Source organism: Crinia signifera, chromosome 5 (genome assembly GCF_055691185.1).
Source record: "Crinia signifera chromosome 5, ASM5569118v1, whole genome shotgun sequence".
Taxonomy (NCBI): domain Eukaryota; kingdom Metazoa; phylum Chordata; class Amphibia; order Anura; family Myobatrachidae; genus Crinia; species Crinia signifera.
Genome location: NC_139221.1, coordinates 220,057,198 through 220,083,882, shown reverse-complemented (window position 1 = coordinate 220,083,882; position 26,685 = coordinate 220,057,198). Strand labels below are relative to the sequence as shown.

General features: G+C 43.6%; 1 protein-coding gene and 1 pseudogene across 2 annotated transcripts in view; both read left to right on the top strand.

Moving 5' to 3' along the window:
* Positions 1-26,685, top strand: part of LARS2 (leucyl-tRNA synthetase 2, mitochondrial) — a 202,558-nt gene that overhangs the window by 112,844 nt on the left and 63,029 nt on the right. For both annotated transcript variants that reach the window (XM_083188551.1, XM_083188552.1), the window contains 2 exons: positions 288-386; positions 3,055-3,192. In XM_083188551.1, the coding sequence (XP_083044677.1) occupies positions 288-386; positions 3,055-3,192 (237 nt within the window). The remainder of the gene's footprint in view (positions 1-287; positions 387-3,054; positions 3,193-26,685) is intronic.
* On the top strand, positions 4,158-4,276 carry LOC146005934 (5S ribosomal RNA; annotated as a pseudogene).

Here is a 26,685-nt window from a genome sequence, read left to right as displayed (position 1 = left end):
CTAATGGTATTGCTATAGGCAGTCCGTTTATCTCATGGAAGTTTAAATGCTTGTATGACTTTGCCATTTTTCATTTAGTATACATAAAACATAACAACAGTGCTCAAGCTATCTATATTACATAGTCTGATAGCAGTGGTAAAGTGTGTTCACATACTCATGTAGTCCTGGCATGTACTGTAGGTCCTTGCAGATAGTAGGTCTTGAAATTGATTTGTATTATTATTCTACACCTTTATTATGCTTATTTTATAAAAATATTTCACTTGTAATTTTGTTTTTCCTAGGTGTGCACGAGCAGCTTTGAGAGAGACAGATACAATGGATACTTTTGTTGATTCGGCTTGGTACTATTTGAGATATACGGATCCTCATAACTCTGAAAGGTATAATAGATGTTTTTGCAGCTAGGAAGCCATGATTCTGTTCTTGGAAATATGAGAATACTACATACAAAGTGCTGGTTTTAAAGTTTCACTGCCATGAAGAAATAATGAGGGAGATATAGCGCTGCTTATTATGCCGCTATAACACAATGACAAGATGTATGGACATCTGGTCTGCCGGAGCGAGGGGAGCAAAAACTCCCCTTCCATTAATGCCTGGCGAGCTGTTTCTCTCTGACCATCCGACTGTACTGTGCATGAATGTGATTTCTCTACTTACGCGAGATCTCCTGCACAGCCAGGAACTGGTGGTCGCCACAGCCAGGGACAGCTTGGATACCCCCTTTGTCCATTTAATAGTGTCTACTGATTAAAATGATATGTCTATATGCAGCTTGTGACTGCAGGTGTACAGATGGAGACCATAGAGGTGTCTCAGATCTGCGAGCGCTGAAAAAATCATTTGATGGTCGCCGACCATCAAATGATTTCTCCCCCACACCCCAAGGCTGCAAATGGATGATTATGCAAATAATCCAATCCCATACCTGCAGGGGCTTGTGTGTGTGTGTGGGCGGGGGGTTCGGGGGGCAGGCAGCCTTGCAGAAGGCGGCACCATCTGGGGGACTCGCAAGGCTGCGAAATTTGCAGCCTTGCAAATCAACCAGAATAAGGACCATAGTCAGCATTTACCTCAAGATGGCGAAAATATAAAATAAATATGCATGTGTTCTTCAAGTGCAGATTTTATTTTTTATGAAAACCTTTATGCACTTTGTTCATCAGGAAAAATGAAAAACAGGTTCAGTATATAGTCCTTTACGATAGTTCCTATAATCAGGTCTATTCAGAATATCCCTATTACCAAACCAATCTAGAAACAAACTGTTCGTTATATACTGTATATATATTCACTCGAATTATATTTATTACTACTGTTGTTATTGAACGCACAGTTTGTACAGGATTGTCTTTCTGTTTTATTGAACCTCAATAAACATAATAAAAAAAATAAAAAAAAAACTTCATGCACTATAGATTACAGATAGTTGTCCTTTTGGAAAGGTGGATTAATGTGGAAAGCAAGAACAACAAAACAAAACATTTTCTTTGGCAAAGTTTCTTGAAATTTCAATAGAAAATAACTTTCTTTTTGTTACACTTGGTCAACATGTTATTTATTATGTTAATTTGTGTTAGCACTGTATAACAAAATCAGTAGGGGAATGCAAGGCTAATTGTTTCAAGCATACAGATATTCAAATATCTCAAAGATCAAAAATTTACACACAAAATAGTATGATGTAATATACCCATATTTCTACACCAATTATAATACTATGTAGTGTGTAACAGGAGTGCTGCTGCTGCTGCTGCTGCCGCCAAACTCCTGACAAAGCAATACAGTAATAGAAAGGAGCAGGAAGAGTTTTTCTGTTGCAGTGCAGGATTACTTTATAATGTTAGGACATAATAAACAGTTCTATATACATTTTCACAATGTTTTCGGTCTAATACCTGTTTACCCCTATACAAACTATTATGCTGCTTTCCCACTGCAGACCAGTTTAAAGTACTGGTAATCTTAAATGGTATTTAAAACGGTATTAGCATTCCCACTGCAGCAGATTACCGTTTTAAATACCATTTAAGTACCATTCCCATTGCAGTGAACCGTGTAAAATGTAGAGTGCCTAAACCCCCCCCCCCCGTGTAAAGAGTGCCTAATCCCTCCCCCCCCAAGTGTAAAGAGTGCCTAACCCCCGTACCTGCCCTGTGCCCCCACCTCCCCTCCCCTTGTACTTACCTGCACGGGGATGCAGGGCAGTGGGGAGGCAGTGGGGGTCCATGCAGGGTACAGGCAGTCCCAGTGCCTGATGAGAACTAGAAGTTCTCACTTTGCGCATATGTAATGAGTGCACGTGCATAATAATGAGTCACTCATTACATATGCACATATGTAATGAGCGGCTCTTTATTATGCACGTGCACTCATTACACATGCACAAAGTGAGAACTACTAGGTCTCATCAGGCACTGGGACTGCCTGGAGGCTAAATAACGCTTAAGAGGCATTCCCACTGCCTCTTAAACGTTATTTTAACGTGTAGGACTCTGCTTTAAAAACAGGTTGAAATACCATTTAGCTTTAAACGGTATTTCAACTATGGCCCTTTCCCACTGCAGCCTTAAAACTGTAAATTGCGCTGAAAATCGTCAATTTACCGTTTTTTAGCTGCAGTGGGAAAGGGGCATTAGTCTGTCTTGCCCAATTTATATATATAGGCAATCAGGTGACTGCATGCAGTTCCTCCATCAGGGGGTATGGTCAGGACTCCCGAGCCCAGAGCGAGATGAGGAAGTGTGTGTTTGTGTGATTGTGCGGCTGTGTATAGTGCCCATGGGGCAGTGCATGTGGTGGAGAAGCCCTGCCTATTTAGTCAGCCACTGGCCCCATCATTTTTAATGGTAACCCTGACTGCAAGAATGGGTCAGCTTGTTAGTGGAGCGGAGGAGAGGGTCAGGAAAAATCACATAAAATGTATAAATGCAAAAATAGGAAATAATATGCTTTATAATATCAGATTTGCATTACTGTATACATTTTTTATTATTACATTGTTAAACCTATTCTAATGCATGCTTGTGTCTTTTTAATTTTTTTCAGGCCATTTGACAAGTCTTTGGCTGACTATTGGATGCCTGTTGATTTGTACATTGGAGGAAAGGAACATGCCGTGATGCACTTGTATTATGCCCGCTTCTTCAGCCACTTCTGCAAGTCGCAGGACATGGTGAAGCACAGGTTAACTCTCATCCCCATGACACTTTTTTGCAGCCTTTCATCAAGCACATAAGTGATTGCATATCAGTGTTCCTCTTGATTCAAGTAGTTTAGTTTGAATTTGTTGAGCAGTTGGATTTTCCTTAGCCTGTTCCACTTGTACGTCTAGCGCACAGATCATTCTCATGTTCTCCCAGTTAGAGTCTCAAGTTTTAAAGTTTTATTTTTCGCCATAGAAAAGAAAAATCATTCAATAATTGTCTAATGGTCTTCTGAGGCTTTATTAGAAAACAATATAATGTGATGGGATATATGAATACCTTGCACTACAAACCACAAAAGACATATCTCACTGCCCATGCAACCAGGTGAGAACCAATCAATCTGAACCAAGTGTTACCTAGAAGACTGCAGGTCTGTAACTCTGGGGCAGATTTATTAAGCTCGGTGAAGTGATAAACTGTCTGGTTTTTATCACTGGCCAATCAGCTCCTACCTGTGAAGTTACAGGCTTGGTTTGACAAAGGACAGGTAGGAGCTTATTGGCGATATTGGTGATAAAAACCAGACACTTTATCACTTCACCGAGCTTAATAAATCTACCCCTCTTCTGCAAAGCTCCTACATGATGCAACAAGGAGATACAGGGGTTGATTCTGAGTGACGTAAAGCAAAAATGAGCAAGCACATTGGCTGCACTGCAGATGGTGCAGATTTAAAATGTGCAGAGAGATTTAGATTGGAGAGGGTGTGTCATATTTTACATTTAAATTGCAGGGTAATAATAATGTTACCCAGCATGGGTGTAGGATGATGTGTTGACAGTCATAATGGCAAAATCCACCATGTGGACATCTTTATAATGTCACCAATATTTTTTTATTACAACAGGAGAACCACAGGCTGACCAAGCTTGCAGTTTTCCTTCACAGCCTTTACCTTTGCAGCCTAACAGGCTATTTGTGACGAGATACTAAGCCCTAACATATTGCCACCATACCCCACTGGTCTGCCCAAACCCTCCCCGAACTTGGAAGCCAAGCAGTGGAGGGCCAGGACAGTACCCAGGTGGGAGACCCCCGGGGAAGCCCAGGTGTGGCAATATTAAAATTAGGGGTATGAGCCGCGGTATCAAACAAACACCTGTAATATGACTGCCAGAGTGAGTGTCTATTAAAGAATTTATAAATATACATAGAGGCTGTGATATCTTTTTTCTTTTTCCCCATACCACCAATCTAGGTGTATTACTCGATGCTAATAAGCACAATATCGTTCATATTTAGGGGAACTGAATCATTTCACTGCCTATAATCATTGGTAATCATACCTCTGATAACATCAGGGCTTGAACGACAAATTAAATGTGTGACTAATCTGCGAATATCCCTGGAACTAAATCAGTCCAAGGATCACACTACATTTTAATATCTAAAATATTAAATAACCCTGTGCCATCTATTTTAAATAAAGTCTAAATAAAAGCTATGTTTTAAAATTATCATACTACATCTTTAACAAAGGAGTGCGCCCAAAAAGCGTTTTTTCTTTCTTTTGTCGGACTCTTTCTCTGACGAAAAAAAACCCAGTTTTCCTTCACCCCAACCACCCCTTCCCTGGTGCAGCCTAAACCCCCTGCCCACAGCCTAACCTAATGTCCACATTCTAACAATGTCAACATTTCACGTGGTCTGTGGGCATTTTAAGAATGCTGAAACTATAACTGTCAAAATTGTGGTGGCAACATTATTAATGTCGACACTATGAATGTCAACCTAATAAGTACACCCTGTCTAGTATTTCTGAGCTACATGCAAGAGCTTACAGTATTTATTATTTATCCTGCGTCTTATAGCCAGAATGTTTTTCGGTTGAGGGGCACAAGGGTCAGTGGGCAGTACCATCTGGGAGGGGTGCCGCAATTGGGGGTTGTCAGAGGGCAGCTAGTAGGTGGACGAGAAAGGAAAGATAAATGGGGAGTTGGGGAGAGGAATGTTTCATAAGTGGGAGGTGAGAAGGTCTGTACTCAGAGAAGGGGCCAGCCCACAGTAACTAGCCACATAGTGGTCGGAGCTAGGTACAGCGGAGGAGAGCTCCAGGCGCGGGTGGAGAAGGTCTGTTGAGCAGCACATTAGTTGCAGCAGCTTCAACATGTTTTACAGGAGTTCCCCCATAACACAACACACCGACACACACACACACACACACACAGATTTTCACCCCTTACTTTGCAACTAGGTTTGATTCAGATGCAGTTACCAGCTGTTTTTGCTTTGGTCCCACAAAGATTCAACCCCATAATATCTGCCTACACAGCTGCTTGCAAGCATAAAGCTTAGACCATAAATACACTTAATATATGTACGGCATCAGTTTGCATGATAAAAACTTTCATATATTTTCTGGGTATAAAATATGCTCAGTGGCCTGTTCAGCTGGCATTTCTGCCGGCCTGCCATCTACAGCCACCACTGTTATGTAGATGTGTTGCATTTGCACTGAATAGTAATCTGCATCCAACTGTATTTACTTCTGGGTATGGCAACCTGTATTATCTCCAGGATGGGTACTAATTGGCAGCCGCAGTGATTTATCTTGCAATAATTTTTTTGTAGAAATAGATATGGTTTTTAACAATGGGATGCGGTCAACATGCCAGCGGTCGGAATCCCGACGGACGAAATGCAGATGCCGGAATCCCAAACGCCGCAATGTCGGTACTTTGTCCCTCTATGGGTGTCCAGGACACCCATAGAGGGAGAATAAAATAGCACCAGACCCGCAAGGGGGGCGATCCATGGCCCCCCTTTGTCGGGATTACGGCGTTTGTATTTCGACCGCAGGGATTCCGACTGCCGGCATTTCATACCAAATTCAAAACAACATGTTAGAATTGTAAAATTCCCTTTTAGCTATGTCTTTGAGCAACAATTTAAAGGGAAACAAGTTCTGAGGTCATCCAATGCACCATAGACTATTTGGTGCCACCTCAGATGGCCATTTTACTTTTTCCTCTGGCACTTTAGTTTTTCCTCTGGCATCCTCAGATACCATCAAAGGTCAGCAATGCCCGGCAGCTGAGCTTTTCATCTTGCCACTTCCAGTATTTCTGTAAAACCAACTATTTGAATTAAGTTGCCGTTCTCCCGCATGATTTGTTTTCTGCACATCCATAATGTTTATTTCATCTGGAATATATTATAAGCGCATATCAGAAGGCGAAATATTGCCTCAACAAAAATAAAGTGTAATTTTTCTTTACAGATATTTTACCATGCCAACCATTTCTGTCTGTCATTTGAATTCAGATACATTACTGTAACAGCTGCTGGAGTCATTAAACTAAGCATAAGCGATATGCTTGTGAAAGGGAGTTTAATGTTTCTTTAGCACAGCTGTAGTCAACCTGTGGCACACTTCATAATCGCTCAACAGGTTCTCTTGAGTCACCATGCAATTACACAGACACATAGGATTTAACTGGAGATTATTAAAAAAACAACTACTACAGGTCCATAGTGGTTATCCTTTCTTATATGTGCTTGGATTTTTATTTTTCTTAATGCAAGATATATATATATATATATATATATATATATATATATATATATATATATATATATATATATATATATATATATATATATATATATCCAGACCTGGACCGGTTGATTGATAAGGGTCAAGGCACCCCTGACATTTGGACGTTTGTGAAATTTATTTAGGGATCCTGTACCCTTTTATTTGTGACTTGCCTGCTGATTGGAGATGTCACAATTTGATACTGGACTTGTGAGAATGGCTATGCCAGCCAATATTTCCCTACCTAGGGGAGAGACTTTGAGCCTCACGGCCGAATATGCAGATGGTGTATTGTTTTCTGAGCCGATGGGTGATACATGCTTAAATGCCGAGGATATATACCACAAATTGTTAAAACTGCGTAAGAGGGAGGTTGACTTCCTCCTACATGGACAATCCCTATCGGATTATTTCCGAGAAAAACTCATCCCACGAGGTTTTCGTGTCTGTAATGTGCCAACAATCGGACGTACCTGCCCGGACTTTTGCCGCCGTTGGGTCGCCGTACTGAACAAGTGCGGGTTGGACCTAATGTTGTTGGTAATAGAACAGGCGGGGAAAGAATTGAAGGTGACCCTTGAGAAGATTGAGATCCTAAAGGCAGAGCATGTATCGTTATTGAATGAGCCCGATCATACCGCATTATGGGAGAAATTACAAAAGCAGTGTGAGTCTTATAAAAAATAACTGTTAAAAAATCAAAACTACATGTTGTACAACAAGACTACGAGGATAATGTGGTTTATCGGTGGATTTCGGGGCAAAACTCTAACAAACGCCAATTTCAACAGCAGAGAAATCCGTCCTGGCGTGCCAGAAGGGAGAGACGGGAACAACAGAGATCACCCTCTCAGAGCGATAGTGATTTTGCCTGGCCGGAATCTGACGATCCATCAGCTGCCCGACCCCCTTTAGGGGCCACTTCAAGGAGAAGGGGCCCTTTAGCAACAAAAGGACCCGCAGAAGCGGCCAAAACGAGACTCTCTACAAAAGCAACAAAAACGACGAAGAACTGATATTCAACCTCTCCTCCAGAGTTATTACCAAAACAGAGAGACGTGTTTTGAGTAAAGGACTCTCATTCATCCCTACCACGATTCATAACAACTTTGAGTGGCAGTGCAGCCTCCAGAAGATGGGGAGGAATATGAGACTTAGGGAGCATTTCCAGGACTCTGTCCCTGCACAAGAACCGGGGGTTACTGACTCATTTGTACGTCGACAGCACTTATCTAAGTTTGACCCTGTGAGTGTGAATTCTTCGATTAAAACGTATTGCAGCTTTGGAAGGGGGCGTGGCCACGGCGTGCGTGAGTGAGTGAATGTGCTTCCTCCCTCCCAATGCCAGCTGCATGAAAAAAATGCTCCCCTCCTCGTGAAGCCTAGCCAGGGGAAAAGCAAAGACTCTACCTGCGGTATCAGCGCCTCTGTCCCGCGCATGAATGGGGTGCTGAGCTCCCAAGCTACAGGTTGTATCTGCGGACGCTCACCGGTGAGAGAGGCGAGCGCGAGCTGACGGGACCAGGGTCGGAGCTCTGACGCGGCGGGAGTGAGCGGCCGACGTCATCAGCCAGGGACACACCAGTCGGGGACACGCCGGGCTGTGCCGCGCACGTGGAAGCGGCGGCTCCGGCGAAGGAGCTTGGGCACCGGCTGAGCCTCCCCGCTTGACCCCCGCATCTACATCTCCTGTGCCTGAGGCTGCGAATGGCAGACGCAGCCCGGACTGAAAGAGATTAATTATATCAGCAGCAGCAAAGGTCACTCGACGTTTGGTTAAGTGCGGGCTGGCTGCACTCTCTTTACAGCTACCCCCTACAGTAATCTCTGCGCCCGAGGCTCTGGGTGGCAGACTGAGCCCGGGCAGAGGGGTGAAGTGCCAGTACTACGTGAGCTCTGTTGCCCAGCTTCCTGTGTGAGAGGCAACTGTTGGGCAGTGGACTGGGGCCAGCTATCCACATATATCCTCCTGACCCATCGGCACAAGCTTCAGCGTACACACAGCTGCCATAACTGGACATTTGCAAGGCCTTGTGGAAGCAAGATTGTCCTCCGGGTGGGAGACGGAGGCCGGAGCTGCCAAGAAGGTACAGCGTGTAATAACAAAGGCGCTGGTCAGAGCCGCTGAGTGACCAAAAATAATTCTACAGCAGATTGCTGCTGGCCCCTGCGAACTGAGATCGATCACTGGAGCAGCAGCAACAGTGAAGAAGCACGCAAGCAGTGAGTAACCCTGTTTTGACATTTATATTATTGTGTTGCACTGCTGGAGTTGGGGGTGCCATAGAATACCGTGGCTTGGCAGTAGGACTGCTGCCTGGAGAGGAAAAAACAAAAAATAAACATAAGTATGGGGAAAACTGGCCAAAACACAGCGGCAGCGAGATTGGAGAGATTTGCCAGGGCGCAGTCCCAGGCTGGGTCTAGCTCACAACCCAATACCCCCATGACAACTCCGGTCAAAAGTAGTAGTACTCAGCAACCTCCTGAAGTTACACTACAACAAGTACTTGAGGCAGTCAATAACTGCGAGACACGTCTCAGGGATCAACTGAGCCAAGTCCAATCAGATATGGCACTTCTCAGAAATGATGTGCAAAAAACATGTGAAAGGGTGACTGAAGTGGAGAATCGGGTGTCTACACTAGAGGACACTGTCACACCCTTACACTCACAGGTTAAGTTAATGTCAAGCCAGATCACGGACATTCGCCTGAAATTATCGGATATGGAGGGACGCCTCAGACGGAACAATGTTCGCTTTATCGGGTTTGAGGAGAGGGCGGAGGGAAACGAACCAGAAAAATTTCTGGAAAATTGGATAATTCAAATGTTTGGAAGCAATGCATTCTCTGCCCAGTTTTCTGTTGAACGGGCACACCGTGTCCCAGGCCGCCCACCAGTACCAGGGGGCCCGCCCCGAACCCTGATTGCTAAAATTCTCCACTTTAAGGACCGGGACAATATTCTTCGGTTGGCCAGGGATAAATCTGACTGTATGTATAATGGAAAAAAAATCGCCACCTTCCCTGACTTCCCGATTGATGTCCAGAAAGAGCGGGCGAAATACAAGGACATTAAAATCAGGTTGAGAGAGCTCTGACTGAGTTATTCAATGTTCTATCCATCCAAACTGAGAATTGTGGTGGATGGAAGTACTAAATTCTTTGTTTCCCCAGCCGATGCAGCTAGTTGGCTGGATGAGCATCATCCAGGGAGAAAGCAAGTGTTAGCTTAACTGATTTCAGAAGGGTTTACTATGTACAGGCCTGCCTTGGTCTTTCTTGTCTTTGTTTTCTCAGTTGTTGTTTTTTTTTATTTTTATTTTTTTCTCTTTTTCATTTTGGTTTATTTTTTGGGTGAGGAGCAGAGAAAGAGGAAAAAAGGAAAATCCGTTATACTTCGCTGGCTGGTGCGATTTGGGAGGAGGGGATGGGGGAGCCTAAGAGCTATAATATTTTGTTTAAGAATTGGCAATGAAAACAAGTAAAACGGCAGCGCAGGCTTGGGAGGGGGTGTTGGGGCTCACTCTAGTGGTCATTAGTTAATTGCTCCACGGGGTCAGGACTGTAGGGAATAGTTAAAGGGGGTCTACTTTGGGGTACAGGTATGCCTAACGGGATAGGTCATACAGGGTGGGGGAGGGGGGAGGGGAGTGTTGTTTGTATATGTTGTTAGTCAGTATGTCCTTATTCTGGCCTAAAAATGGAATGCAAAGTCTGATGTGTCTGGGAGCTTTCCTACTGCCAGGTGATATATGTTCAACGACAAAAATATGGTTAAAGTTTTGACATGGAACGTGAGAGGGATTAACGGGAGAGTTAAAAGAGCCCTGGTATTAAAGCAATGTAAAAATATGGAGGCAGATATTATATGTCTTCAAGAAACGCATTTGAGGGGAGATAGGCTGCTCTCGCTAAGACGCCCTTGGATAGGGCAAGCCTCTCACTCTTCTTTCACCTCTATGTCAAGAGGAGTCTCCCTACTGTTTAAAAAATCTCTGGTGTTTGAACCTGGGGTCGTAAAGATAGATCCCGGGGGGCGATACATTTTCATAGAGTGTTGCATTAATCGATGTAGAATTTGTATTTTGACTGTATATATCCCCCCTCCCTTCTCATACGAGGTCATTAAAGAGGCGGTTGAATTTTCTGCCGGGTTTCCTGATAGCCAGGTGATTTGCTTGGGGGATTTTAATAAAGTTTTGGACCCACAGGTAGATAGGTGGAGAAGATCAGAGGAGGAAGTGGTAAAAGAGGGGTATAGATTCTCCGAATTTATGAGAGAGATTGGTTGGTGGGATCCATTGAGGTTGAAATACCCTCTTCGGCAACAATATTCTTGCTTTTCCTCCTCATATAAAGCCTTTTCAAGGATAGACTTGATACTTGTAACAGATGGTCTCCTTAACAAGATTTCCCAAATAGAATACAAAGCCCGGGGAATCTCGGACCACTCCCCAATAGTAATGCAGATGGATCTCGAGTGTGAAGTGGGGTTCAGATACTGGAAATTGCAGCCCTTCTGGTTGGAACAAATGGGTGATCAAGAGGAATTTGAGTCCACCATGCGGGAATACTTTGAGACAAATAATGGGACATCCCAAAAGATAATTGTGTGGGATGCCTTTAAGGCTTATATAAGGGGTGCCATGATCAAGAAGATAGCAACCCTAAAAAAACAGCATAGGGTAAGGGCCAATGAATTGGAGACCGAAATGAGTAACCTTGAGACCAAATATCTGAAGTCAAATCTAGAGGTAGATGGGGAGGCTTGGTTGCAAGCCCAGAAAAAATGGCTTGAGTACTTACAGGATATCACATGTCGGAGAATAAGCTACGGGGCTCACCAGTGGTATGCCAGTGCGGATAGGGCAGGTAAATGGTTGGCAATTCTGGCAAAACAAGAGCGGCCTTCAAATATAATACCAAAAATCACACTAGAATCGGGTGAGACGATTTCGGGGACCCCTGAGATTGTACAGGCATTTATGGCCCACTTGGGAAAGGTGTATCAATCCCAAATTAGTAAGGAGAGGGAGGCTATTGGGGAGTATCTGGAGTCAATTGATATGCCCCGGCTACCACAGGAACTTAGTGAATCTCTAGAGGCCCCCATTGAATTTAGTGAGATCGCGGAGGCAATTAAATCACTGCCCATTAATAAAGCTCCAGGACTAGATGGCCTTCCGGGGGAAGTATATCAGCGATATGCTAAAATTATGGTTCCACAGCTGTTAGATTTGTTTCAGGCGATGGAGGAAGTGGAGAATATCCCCCCCTCTATGTCGGAGGCATCGATTATAATGATTCCCAAAAGTGGGAAGGACCCTTCTCAGATTGATTCATATAGGCCTATCTCTTTGATTTCGTCAGACGCAAAGATCTATGCTAAGGTCTTGGTGAATCGGTTAAGCAAGGTGATTGATAAGATCGTACATCCCGATCAAACGGGATTTATGGCTGGGAAGTCAACCATGATCAATCTGAGAAGGGTCTTTTCGTACATTCAAATAGCAAAGAGCAGGAAAGCTAAAGTAGCGGTGGCATCATTCGATGCAAATAAAGCCTTCGATTGCATCGAATGGGAATATTTGTGGGCGGTTCTTAAGGCCTTCGGCTTTAGGAATCTGTTTATGGGGTGGATATCGCTGCTTTATAAAAATCCGCAGGCCAGAGTGTCGATAAATGGATTTACATCCCCGCTGTTCCCACTTTTTAGGGGGACCAGACAGGGATGTCCCCTTTCACCCCTGCTATTTGCAGTAGCAGTCGAACCTCTGGCCTGCATTTTAAGAAAACAACTAGAGGGAGTGGGGCCCGGAGCGGGACTTGGCCTGAACCTGGTTTCCTTGTACGCTGATGATTTGTTAGTGGGTGTGGCAGACCCCGAGGCGGATATCCCTAGAATTATCGAGTGTATGCGGGAATTTGGGGAATTTTCGGGTCTCACAATCAATTGGGGGAAATCACATTTGATGAGGGTAGGTGATAACTTGGTAGGAGGCCTAACGGGTTCTCCCCTGCAGCCCACGGGAAAATTCAAATACCTGGGCGTGTGGGTCTCGGAAGCTACAACCGACTATATTCTGGACAATCTCACGCCGTTAATAAAGGATATTAAGGCCAAGTGTCGCTGTTGGTCAAAACTTCCTATCTCTCAGATTGGTAGGGTAAATCTGATAAAGATGTCGGTTTTGCCCAGGCTACTATACATATTTCAACAATCTCCGGTTTACATAAAAGATGATTACTTTAAGAAAATTAGCAGTATTATTTCCTCTTTTATTTGGCGTGATAAGAGACCTCGAATCAGGATGGATATTTTGTGTAGAGATAGAGATAGGGGTGGATTGGCGGTTCCTAACTTTAAAGTTTATTATATTGCTGCCCAGCTGGTTCATCTTTGCGCTTGGGTCCGAGATGGCGAAGCCACGGTGGAGCTGGCAGGTCTTATGAGTTGCGTCGAGGACAATATAGCTCCACTTCAGCGGCTTGTGTCAATGGATTTGCGAGGGCATCCCCCACCTATAGTAACGCAAGCGGTAAAAATTTGGAGATGGGCTCATAAGGCGATTAAATATGAGGGGTTGGACCCTGATACCTCCATTTTTTCCTTTGATGCACTGAGGGAAATAAAAGACCAACAGGGTATGGAGATATGGGGGAAATATGAGATGATAAGGATTGGACAATTCTATAGGAATGGAAACATCAAATCGTTTGATGAAATCCAGATGGAATTCAATTTGCCTAGACATATGTTCTTTAGATTTCTTCAGGTCAGAAGTGCATTGCAGCAGGAAGAAGGGGGGATAGAACATAATATAGTAGAATCGCCTTGTAAAAGATTTATTAAACAATTGAGTGGGAAAAGATTGTCCAGAATGTACGGTTTTTTGAACTCATACGCTCAGGATGAAGAATTGCAGGTCCTTATGGACAAATGGGCAGCAGATATCCCGCAGGTGACAGAGATAGTTTGGGGGAGGGCACTGGCAGCTCCGGGAAGGGCAACCACCTCAATCCGTATACAGCAAGTACAATTCAACATTCTACATAGGAGTTACCTAACCCCGGTCAGGTTAAAAAAAATAGCAGGAACCCACTCTGATCGCTGCCCGAAATGTAGGGCGGAGGTAGGATCCTTTTGGCACCTCTTATGGGAATGCCTGGTCATCAAGGAGTTTTGGGAGGCGGTGGTGGATAAGTTGGTGATGGTGGGAGTACCTCGAGAACTCCTTACAACGCTAAGTATGGTAATGGGGGTGTGGGAGAGGGATGATCCCATTGGTGAGTGGAAGGATCTAGTGATAAATGTGTCCGCAATAGCGAAAGTCATCATCGCAAGGCAATGGATGGCCTCCTCTGGCCCAAACATTACCGAATGGATGAACTTAGTTAACAGTACGTGTGAGCATGAGAGATATGTATACGCCTCCAGAAGGGCTCAGGTTAAATATGGAAAGATCTGGGGTAGTTGGCGACACTCAAGACTATATAAAGCGGTAGCCCGGAACGATGGCGAGTGACTGAGGTCAAGAGAGTGTAAAGGGACTGGGTTAGCACATTAAACTAGCACAATATAAGTACACGGGTTAGGGGAGGAATTTGTAAGGGGATTAAGTGGGTATAATTATCTAAGAGAAATAAAATCAATGTAACACGTTGGATGGGCCTTGGTATCGGGGGAGAACTTCAATACTACATATATAAACAAGGGGTAAATCAATAGGGACACAGTCAGAAAACACGGTACGGTTAGTTACTTAATAATATCACACGGATCTCATACATAAGTCACACGTATATCAATTTGATACAGCACGAACGGAGTTCAGTTAAAGGAGGGGGGGAGGCGGGATAAATAGTAATGATTATGGGGTTAAAGGGTACCCACAAATAAGAATTAATTGAAGGCCCAATAGTAATTTTTCACACATTTAGACAAATCACTAGATTAAGGTCACGTTTATAAGAATAGATCATTGAACACGATTTTTTATAGTTTTGTCCCCTTTTCTTTGCTCTTTACCATGGTCATTATGGTATCGATTAAGGGTAAAAGTAGTCTAGGAAACGTGCTTCTAAGAAATTAAGAACTGGCGGATGGTGGAATGGTCGAAGGAATTGCATCAGGTAAAGCATAAATAATACTTGGTAATTATAATCCAATATGAGCATAGATATAGAGAATAGTAGAAAGTTAGGCAAGAGAGGACATGATAGGTCAGGGGTATGTGTGGGGGAGGGGGGGGTATATGTAAGTTTTGTAAAAACGTATTGCAGATTACTTGATGATTCCATGTCTAGATTTAATGCTGCTAGCAATACTATTCACCGTAATTTGTCCAGGGTTGAACAAGAAGCACTACATGACTTAAGTTGTGATAAAAGTATAACTATCCGCCCTGCCGATAAGAAGGGCGGTATAGTTATACAAGATTTAGATAAGTACTGTGCAGAAATTTATAGACAATTAGCAGATGAATCTGTTTATTGCAAATTGAGAGTTGACCCTACGAATAGATATCAGCAGGAATTGTTTAGAATTGTGGACCAGGCTCTTTTGGATGGTTTAATTAATCAAAAATGTGCACTAGCACTTAAACCTATGGTACCAGTGATACCGGTACTATATACATTACCAAAAGTACACAAAGATAAAGATAACCCCCCTGGCAGACCTATCATCTCTGCTAGGGGGAGTTTATTACAACCTGTGTCCCAATTCTTGGATATGTTGATACAACCTCATATTTCTGTACAACCCACCTTCTTAAAAGACACCACTGCCTTTCTGAACTTTATTTCCCAATGTGATGACATCCAGGAGCACACAATTATGTGCACCATGGATGTATCGAGTCTTTATACCTCGATCCCCCATCAACAGGGGTTGATGGCAATGAGGAATTTTCTGTGTAGCCTTGATGGGTTTGAATTCAACATTGACCTGTATATGACTCTACTTGAGTTGGTTCTATCTAGGAATTACTTCCTTTTCAATGGCACTATGTATCTACAGACGTCCGGGTGTGCGATGGGGGCGGCGGTCGCACCGGCCTACGCCAATGTGTTTATGTTCGAATTCGAGCAGAGGCACTTTTTTCAACATCTATTTGGCCAGCACATCCGGACGTTCTGTAGATACATAGATGACCTGTTCATGTTCTGGAATGGGGGAGTGGAATTGTTTGAGACAATGATGGCAGAAATTAATGTGGCAGATACCCCTATCAAGTTTACTTATATGTCCAGCAAAGAGACAGTCAACTTCTTGGATGTGGCTGTCTCTTTGTCTAATGGTAGTATCAGTACCACATTATTTAGTAAGCCGACTGATAGGAACACATTGTTACTAGCAAGCAGCCACCATCCCCCTCCGCTCAAGAAAGGCCTGCCATTTTCCCAAATGGTGAGGGTCATGCGGATTTGTAGTGATGTGTCCAAGATTGATGAAGAACTGAACAGGGTAATTACCAGATTTCACCAAAGGGGCTATTCTTTGAGAGAATTGGAGGGTGCGAAATTGAGAGCGCTTAAACTTAAAAGAACTGATCTACTCAAACCTACAGTAAAAAAATCTAACGATGTGTTTCCATTTGTATCCCAATTTGATTCATCTAGTATGGTGGTACCCATAGCTACGAAGGCCTTGTGGCCTATTGTGGCATCTGATAAAGATCTACCTGTGTTCAAAAGTGTACGACCCCTAGCTTGCTACACTAGGGGACGCAATCTGAGGGACATTTTTGTTCACACGGATGTAACTGGATTTGAGGCTGCAGCATCCTCAAATACACAATTGAAAAAACCAGGTTGTTATAGATGTCCCAGATGTGTCACGTGCAGCTTCATGCGGACAGGGGATAAATTTCAGGATCCCCACTCCTCAAAAAGCTATAAAATTAGGCATGTACTGTCATGTGATACTAGATTTGTAGTATATTTAATTACCTGTCCATGCAATTTGTGTTATGTCGGGATGACATCACGCAAATTTAAGGAACGCATGGCCATGCACAGGTCCTCTATTAAGAGTGCACTGGCAGGTAAGAAAGCTGAACAGCCAGTTGCAATTCATTTTAAAACGTTGGGACACCCTCTTGAATCTTTAAAATATCAAATAATTGACCATGTCCCCGAGTCCAACAGGGGGGGCGATAGGGTCAAGAAACTTTTAAAATTGGAAGCAAATTGGATCCACAAACTTAAAACTGTATCTCCACACGGTCTGAATGAGAGAATTGTGTGGAGTACATTTATGTAAACATTTATAGTAGGTTGTAGAATATTACAGTGTACATGCCTCCCTTTAGTTTGTGGTAATTGCCAGTGGAATTGATTGTCTGGCCAAGAGTACTAAGATATGAGATTTAAACATGATTTGTATATTAAATGCTCACGCTCATTAGTCCATTTTATTATTGTGTATCCCATTGTACGATTTTATATGTATGTTTGTTTTAGATTGTACAGGTAACTTTGACCCAGAGATTACACTCTGATCGCCACGGCGGACTCCTGCGGTCTGACAGCCTGGTTTTCATGGGAACGCGTCTGGGCGGGTGTGAGCCGCTGACGCTGTCCCTAGGTACCTGTCTGGATTGGCTGCGGTAGAGGAAGCCGGATGACACGGTCTCCCGGCGTCTCAACGGGTGATCAGGTTGTCATGACAGCGGCGTCAGCGTGTGTGAGACGCTGACGCGTTGTCTGTGCGCCTGATTACACGGGGATCGCCTGGTGAGGAGTGTGGGCGGTAAGTAGTGGTTTCTGGCGCCAAAGGGCCCTATTTAAATGTTTTTTGTACATTGTATTGTATCCTCTTGAAAACGGGGTGTTACCCCGAAACGGCCCGTCGAGGTCAATAAAGCATTTTTGACATTCTTCAAGCTGCAGTGACGTGTGTGTTCCAGCAACCTGTGGGAAGGTGGGACCCTGCTGTATATATATATATATATATATATATATATATATATATACCTGTAGTAGTTGTTTATATATATATATGTTAGTATACACAGTTGATAAATACTTATTCATCCCTTACTGCCTTGCTATGGTCAGCTTAGCCCTTAGTGCTATAAAGTTTTTGTCCTTGACGTATTTGCTGTTCGTTTTTTTACATTTTTTCACATTTTCGTTTGTTGTGTTTTTATATGTATTTTATATATCACGTTTTCTAATTGATATCACCGATCATGTTTAGCGCTATGGAGCGCTCCATCTTTGCTGCTTTGTTTACTGGTATCCCCTAACAACGTCCTGCGATATGGCGTTGAGGGGTGATGACATCACTCTGTGAAGATCGTGGGGCAGGGCGGGGGCTTGACTCCCGCCTCACGCAGCACACACTGCTATTTTAACTTGTATCACTTGCTTTTGTATTAGCCTGAAGACAACATGTAAATGTTGAAACGTAGCTATAAGAGCTAACTATTAAACCACGTCTTTGTACTAAGCTGGAGTGCTGCATCATTGTTTCCTACATACGCTGTCTCAGCATTGGATGCGGGCACCCGCTGAAGGTGGATTATAAAGATTGTTGGAGTGCCGGACACAAGTGTTTGTTATATATATATATATATATATATATATATATATATATATATATATATATACAAATACAGGGACTCAACACTCTCCATAATGAACTAACTCACCTTAGTATACAATTAATCAAATAAATAATGGGGTTTTAGTTCATGAATTGATCAATGCATTTAAGCTTGCAGCCCATCGCCAAGGGACCCCATTTCACTGCAAGTCCTACACTAGCAAATATTTCTCAAGAGCCTGCCAACTGCTGACACATCATAGCTAAAGTCGACATGTGCTTTTTCCTGGTTTAAAGCTCACCTGCCAAGTGCCTTATGGCTTTTAAAGATGAGGCAGTCACCTAACACAACACCTGACTTAGAATTAAAGGGGCAGCTGTAACAGGTTACAGATAAATTAGCTCATCTGGGGTGAAAGAGAAAGCTATGATCAATTCATGAACTAAAACCCCATTATTTATTTGATTAACCCCTTCCCGACCGGGCGTTTTTTGTTAACTTTTCTTTCTTTTTCCCTCCTCGCGTTCAAATAAGCGTAACTTTTTTAATTTTCCGGCTATATAGACACATGAGGGCTTTTTTTTTGCGGGACAAGTTGTACTTTTTAATGGTACCATTTACTATACCGTATAATATTCTGGGGAATCAGGAAATAATTCAATGTGGGGTAAAAAGGAAAAAAAACGCAATTCCACAATTTTGCGCTGGTTACGTTTTTTTTGGAGTTCATAGTTCGTTTAAAATGATGGGTTATCTTTATTCTATGGGTCGTTACGATTCCGGTGATACCAAACTTATATAGTTTTCGTTACGTTTTACCACTAAAAAAAAAATAGAAAATTTTACGGTTTTTCTAATTTGCGTCGCGTCGCCATGTTCTGCGGCTTATAACTTTTTTTATTTTTCCACCTACGGACCTGGGTGAGGGCTCATTTTTTGCGGGCTGAAGTGTACTTTTTAATTAATACCATTATGGGATATGTGCGACTTTCTGATCGCTTTTAGTTAAATTTTTTTGGGTAGGCGATGCGACCAAAAAACGTTTACGCCTTTAACCGTGCGGGATAACTAATGTTATATTTTAATAGATCGGACTTTTAGGAACGCGGCGATACCAAATATGTTTATTTTTTTATTTATTTTTATTTGTGAAATGGGGAAAGGGGGGTGATTTGAACTTTTAATATTTTTTTTTTTTTAACTTTTTTTTTTAACTTTTTTTACTTTTACTACAAGGCCCCCTAGTGTACTTGACCACTAGGGGGCGCGATCGCCTGTACTAGGTTCAGCCATAGAGCTCTATGGCTGAACATAGTGATTTTCAGCACTTCCTATTACATCCTGCCTCAGGCAGGATGTAATAGGAATGCTGACATGGCCAGCACAGGGGTCTACATTAGACCCCTGGCTGCCATGGCAACCGATCGGCACCCTCCGATCTCGCCGCGGGGGGCCCCGATCGGCGCCGGAGGGGGGCGCCCCCCCCCTCCGATCAGCTATTTAAGCACTGCGGGCGCTTTGCCCGCGGTGCTTAAAGGGTTAAACGGCCACGATCGGCGAACTCGCCGCTCGTGGCCGTGAGAGCAGGTACCTGGCTGTAATATACAGCCATTACCTGCTCTCTTTCAAGCCAGCTCACTCCGTGAGCTGGCTTGATTCCCCCACAACCGTCATATGACGTACATGTACGTCATATGTCGGGAAGGGGTTAATTGTATACTAAGGTGAGTTAGTTCATTATGGAGAGTGTTGAGTCCCTGTATTTGTATTTATTAGAGCATGTGGTCACAGGCCACTTTCAACCCAACCTGGGAATGGCGAGTGCTGCTTGCACCCCATTCACAGGGATGGCGAGTGTTGTGGTACTCTGTATGTGTGTGTATATATATATATATATATATACAGTACACGATCGGTACTAAATCCCGGTGGTCGGAATCCTGGCATTCAAAATCCCCACGCTGGAATCCCGACCGCCGGAATCCCGACAAGGTGGGTACGTGGATCCCCCCCCCAGTTGCAGGCTCGCTGCGCCCGCCACGCAGCGGGCTCCATGCTTCGCTATGCTCGGAACACTAATTTATTCTCCCTCTATGGGTGTCGTGAACACCCATAGAGTGGGAAAGTGTCGGGATTTCGGTATCGGGAATTTGAACGCCGGGATTCTAACTGCATCCCATATACATAGATATATATATCCCCGCCGCCGAGCGGGCCATTCTGTTTTGCATATGCTGTCTTGAGAAAAATACCTGATGTGTATTGAAACGTCGACTTGTATGCATATGCCGGATTGACGATATTAAAGCAGCTATTCTTCTAACTAAGACCCCAGGAGTGACTCAGATCATTTCGACCATATATATATATATATATATATATATATATATATATATAGACTGCGTGTTGGGGACTGGCACTCCAAAGAAACAATATGCAATGGCCCTGGGTGCCTTCCAAAGAGAGGATATGCAGAGTCTTCTACGGTGCTGGCGGCACTCCAAACAGGGGATACTTGTCAATAGAAATAAAGAGCTGACACCGTGCAACTCAGTGCTAACAGTTTCGGAGTTTAATCTCCTTCATCAGAGTACAAAGAGACAAGTCAAACACACTTACCTAAATAAGCTCCCACACCAAGCACCCTCACCGTGATCCCCGGCGTCCCAGTCCCGGTGACCAGGGGTGACGTCATCGGCGCCGCGCCCCGCATCAGCCGGAGCGGGTTGCCATGGGGATCTGAAATAACAAAAAAAGAAGAAAGTGAAAATGGGGAACCGCATAAGGGAAAAACATGCCAAAGATATATACAACTGATATAACGACAATACATCTAAAGATGATGTAACAATATAAGTCAATATAAGTCATGACAAGTTACTTTACGAAAAAGAGCAACTTAGTAATGTCATGATAGCCATAAACAGGAAAGAGGTGATAAATGCAACACGGCAGATAATAGTAGACAGGCAATGGAAATAGTGTTTATAAGAAACAGCTCAATGAGAGATACTCATTGAGTCCAGCAGGAGCTATGGTATTGAGTCTGTATATCCAGGCTGCTTCCCGCTGTAGCAGCAGCTTATGTCGATCACCTCCTCTCTTCGGGGGGGATACCTGTTCCAACATCCAATATCTCAATGATGGCAGAGTGTGTCCATGATCTTTAAAGTGACGCGGTACGGGTTGATCACATACAGCCCCCTCAAGTGCCAGTTTAATTGATGAACGATGAACGGCCATACGTTCTTTAAATGATCTCGACGTCTTTCCCACATATAAGAGTCCGCAGGGACAGCGGATAGCGTAGACCACGAACCTGCAATTACAACTCAGGACCTGATGGATTTTAATGATGCGGCCCGAGTGCGGATGTCTGAACGAGTTACCGGTTTCTAAATAGCGGCATGTAGTACAACCCGTACAGCGATAATTGCCAGGTTTTTTGCTGAGGAAGTGGGTACTTGATCTCTTCCCCATGCCAGCAACATCACTTTTAACCAGAAGGTCTCGTAAATTCCGACCCCTTTTGTAACAGGGTAGGAGGGTGGCCGATCTCAGCTGGGGCAAATCAGGGTCCTCAGATATCAGCGGCCAGAATTTTTTGGCAGTACCAACCATCTCCTTGCTGTGGGTAGAGAAGGTGTTGATAAACGGAATACGTCCAGCTTGAGTTTTGCGGGCAGCATTAGGTCTAAGGGTCTCAGCTCTGGGGATACTCATGGCTTTTTGTTTAGCCCTAACAAGTTGCTCAAAATTGTATCCTCTAGTTATGAATCTCTTCATCATCTGATTCATTTTGTCTTCCGCATCTGAGTCCGAGCTGCAGATACGGCGTACCCGTAGAAATTGAGAGAAGGGAAGACCTTTCTTCAAGGACGGGGGATGGTGACTAGATGCTGCTAGCAAATTGTTACGGTCCGTGGGTTTTTGATACAATGTGGTAGTCAGGCCCGTTTCTGTAATGCTGATACATACATCAAGATAATGTATAGATTGAGAGCTATGTTCAGATGTAAATTTGATATTCTCATCGGCTGCATTCAGAGAGTCCAGGGTGCTGAGGAGTAAATCATACGGACCTGTCCAAACCATCAGGACGTCATCTATATACCTCTGGTATAAGGCTAGATGTTTAGCAAGGTCAGGTTTAGATAATAGAATGTCTCTCTCAACTTCAAACATGAAGGAGTTCGCATAGGTCGGAGCGACACAACTACCCATAGCACAACCCTTCAGTTGTAAGTAAAACTGTCCATCAAATTGGAAATAATTACGGGTGAGTGTGCATTCAAGGAGTTGTAAGTAAAAGTCTATATCAGGTCCATTGTATTTATTACTGTTCATGATGAGTCTCTGTGTGGCTGCCAACCCTCTCTGGTGAGGTATGTTGGTATATAAACTCACCACGTCCATGGTGCATAATATGCTGTCTGGTGGTAGTGCTGGTAATTGCTGAAGTTTTAGTATGAGGTTGGTTGTGTCCTTGAGATACGCCGGTTGTTCCTGAATCACTGGTTGAAGGTAGGCATCCAGATATTGTGAGATGGAGTAATATAATGATCCCCTGGCAGATATAATGGGGCGGCCTGGTGGATATAGGGGATCTTTATGTAGTTTAGGAAGAGTATACAGTAGAGGAATCTTAGGATTCGTGACTTTAAGTGCTTCCATACAGTACTGAGAAATTATGTTGTTCTGAACCGCAGTTTGTAGAATAAGGTCCAGTTCATTTTTGAAATTGGCAGTTGGATCTGCCGGCAGTTTGCGGTATACCGATTCATCAGCTAGTTGGCGGTAGATGTCTTTTTTGTAGTGATCCAAGTCCATCACCACTACTGCACCACCTTTATCCGCCGGTCTCACAATGATGTCCTCATACTTGCTTAGTTCATTAAGGGCCTTAAGTTCCGCTTTAGACATATTCATCGAGCTTTGCACATGTACTGGTGATTCTGTACATGCTTTTTTGTCAAGGATCTTGTTGTAACTTCTAATAGCGGCATTAGAGGATGGAGGATCAAAGACCGACGTGGCTCGGACCGAAGGGGGTAAAGTTCTTGGGATCGTGACTGTGTCACCAAAATGTTCCTTTAATCGGAGTGTACGTCCAAACTTGTGCATTTCAATTTTGCTTGCAAAGGGATTGTGCCTATTGGTGGGTACGAATGATAGTCCACGGTTAAGTACGGCCATTTCTGTGTTTGTAAGGGTTCGGGCTGACAGGTTAAATACTAGGGTTTCTGATTTCTCCTTCCCTTTGAGGATCCTCTGCCACTGCCCCCCTCTCCTAGACCGGGCTCTGCCCCCCTCTCCTAGAGCCCGGTCTAGGAGAGGGGGGCAGTGGCAGAGGATCCTCAAAGGGAAGGAGAAATCAGAAACCCTAGTATTTAACCTGTCAGCCCGAACCCTTACAAACACAGAAATGGCCGTACTTAACCGTGGACTATCATTCGTACCCACCAATAGGCACAATCCCTTTGCAAGCAAAATTGAAATGCACAAGTTTGGACGTACACTCCGATTAAAGGAACATTTTGGTGACACAGTCACGATCCCAAGAACTTTACCCCCTTCGGTCCGAGCCACGTCGGTCTTTGATCCTCCATCCTCTAATGCCGCTATTAGAAGTTACAACAAGATCCTTGACAAAAAAGCATGTACAGAATCACCAGTACATGTGCAAAGCTCGATGAATATGTCTAAAGCGGAACTTAAGGCCCTTAATGAACTAAGCAAGTATGAGGACATCATTGTGAGACCGGCGGATAAAGGTGGTGCAGTAGTGGTGATGGACTTGGATCACTACAAAAAAGACATCTACCGCCAACTAGCTGATGAATCGGTATACCGCAAACTGCCGGCAGATCCAACTGCCAATTTCAAAAATGAACTGGACCTTATTCTACAAACTGCGGTTCAGAACAACATAATTTCTCAGTACTGTATGGAAGCACTTAAAGTCACGAATCCTAAGATTCCTCTACTGTATACTCTTCCTAAACTACATAAAGATCCCCTATATCCACCAGGCCGCCCCATTATATCTGCCAGGGGATCATTATATTACTCCATCTCACAATATCTGGATGCCTACCTTCAACCAGTGATTCAGGAACAACCGGCGTATCTCAAGGACACAACCAACCTCATACTAAAACTTCAGCAATTACCAGCACTACCACCAGACAGCATATTATGCACCATGGACGTGGTGAGTTTATATACCAACATACCTCACCAGAGAGGGTTGGCAGCCACACAGAGACTCATCATGAACAGTAATAAATACAATGGACCTGATATAGACTTTTACTTACAACTCCTTGAATGCACACTCACCCGTAATTATTTCCAATTTGATGGACAGTTTTACTTACAACTGAAGGGTTGTGCTATGGGTAGTTGTGTCGCTCCGACCTATGCGAACTCCTTCATGTTTGAAGTTGAGAGAGACATTCTATTATCTAAACCTGACCTTGCTAAACATCTAGCCTTATACCAGAGGTATATAGATGACGTCCTGATGGTTTGGACAGGTCCGTATGATTTACTCCTCAGCACCCTGGACTCTCTGAATGCAGCCGATGAGAATATCAAATTTACATCTGAACATAGCTCTCAATCTATACATTATCTTGATGTATGTATCAGCATTACAGAAACGGGCCTGACTACCACATTGTATCAAAAACCCACGGACCGTAACAATTTGCTAGCAGCATCTAGTCACCATCCCCCGTCCTTGAAGAAAGGTCTTCCCTTCTCTCAATTTCTACGGGTACGCCGTATCTGCAGCTCGGACTCAGATGCGGAAGACAAAATGAATCAGATGATGAAGAGATTCATAACTAGAGGATACAATTTTGAGCAACTTGTTAGGGCTAAACAAAAAGCCATGAGTATCCCCAGAGCTGAGACCCTTAGACCTAATGCTGCCCGCAAAACTCAAGCTGGACGTATTCCGTTTATCAACACCTTCTCTACCCACAGCAAGGAGATGGTTGGTACTGCCAAAAAATTCTGGCCGCTGATATCTGAGGACCCTGATTTGCCCCAGCTGAGATCGGCCACCCTCCTACCCTGTTACAAAAGGGGTCGGAATTTACGAGACCTTCTGGTTAAAAGTGATGTTGCTGGCATGGGGAAGAGATCAAGTACCCACTTCCTCAGCAAAAAACCTGGCAATTATCGCTGTACGGGTTGTACTACATGCCGCTATTTAGAAACCGGTAACTCGTTCAGACATCCGCACTCGGGCCGCATCATTAAAATCCATCAGGTCCTGAGTTGTAATTGCAGGTTCGTGGTCTACGCTATCCGCTGTCCCTGCGGACTCTTATATGTGGGAAAGACGTCGAGATCATTTAAAGAACGTATGGCCGTTCATCGTTCATCAATTAAACTGGCACTTGAGGGGGCTGTATGTGATCAACCCGTACCGCGTCACTTTAAAGATCATGGACACACTCTGCCATCATTGAGATATTGGATGTTGGAACAGGTATCCCCCCCGAAGAGAGGAGGTGATCGACATAAGCTGCTGCTACAGCGGGAAGCAGCCTGGATATACAGACTCAATACCATAGCTCCTGCTGGACTCAATGAGTATCTCTCATTGAGCTGTTTCTTATAAACACTATTTCCATTGCCTGTCTACTATTATCTGCCGTGTTGCATTTATCACCTCTTTCCTGTTTATGGCTATCATGACATTACTAAGTTGCTCTTTTTCGTAAAGTAACTTGTCATGACTTATATTGACTTATATTGTTACATCATCTTTAGATGTATTGTCGTTATATCAGTTGTATATATCTTTGGCATGTTTTTCCCTTATGCGGTTCCCCATTTTCACTTTCTTCTTTTTTTGTTATTTCAGATCCCCATGGCAACCCGCTCCGGCTGATGCGGGGCGCGGCGCCGATGACGTCACCCCTGGTCACCGGGACTGGGACGCCGGGGATCACGGTGAGGGTGCTTGGTGTGGGAGCTTATTTAGGTAAGTGTGTTTGACTTGTCTCTTTGTACTCTGATGAAGGAGATTAAACTCCGAAACTGTTAGCACTGAGTTGCACGGTGTCAGCTCTTTATTTCTATTGACAAGTATCCCCTGTTTGGAGTGCCGCCAGCACCGTAGAAGACTCTATATATATATATATATATATATATATATATAGTATCAGTTTGAATCTAAATGGTGGGTTTGGATCTAAATGGTGGAAGGAGTGACAGATAGTCATTATCACTCTTAGAGGCTGATGTACTAAGCCTTGGTGAGAGATAAGGCGGAGAGATAAACTACCAGCCAATTAGCACTTACCTAGTTTTTTTTTTAAACACAACCTGTAATGAGGCATTTATGAGCTGAT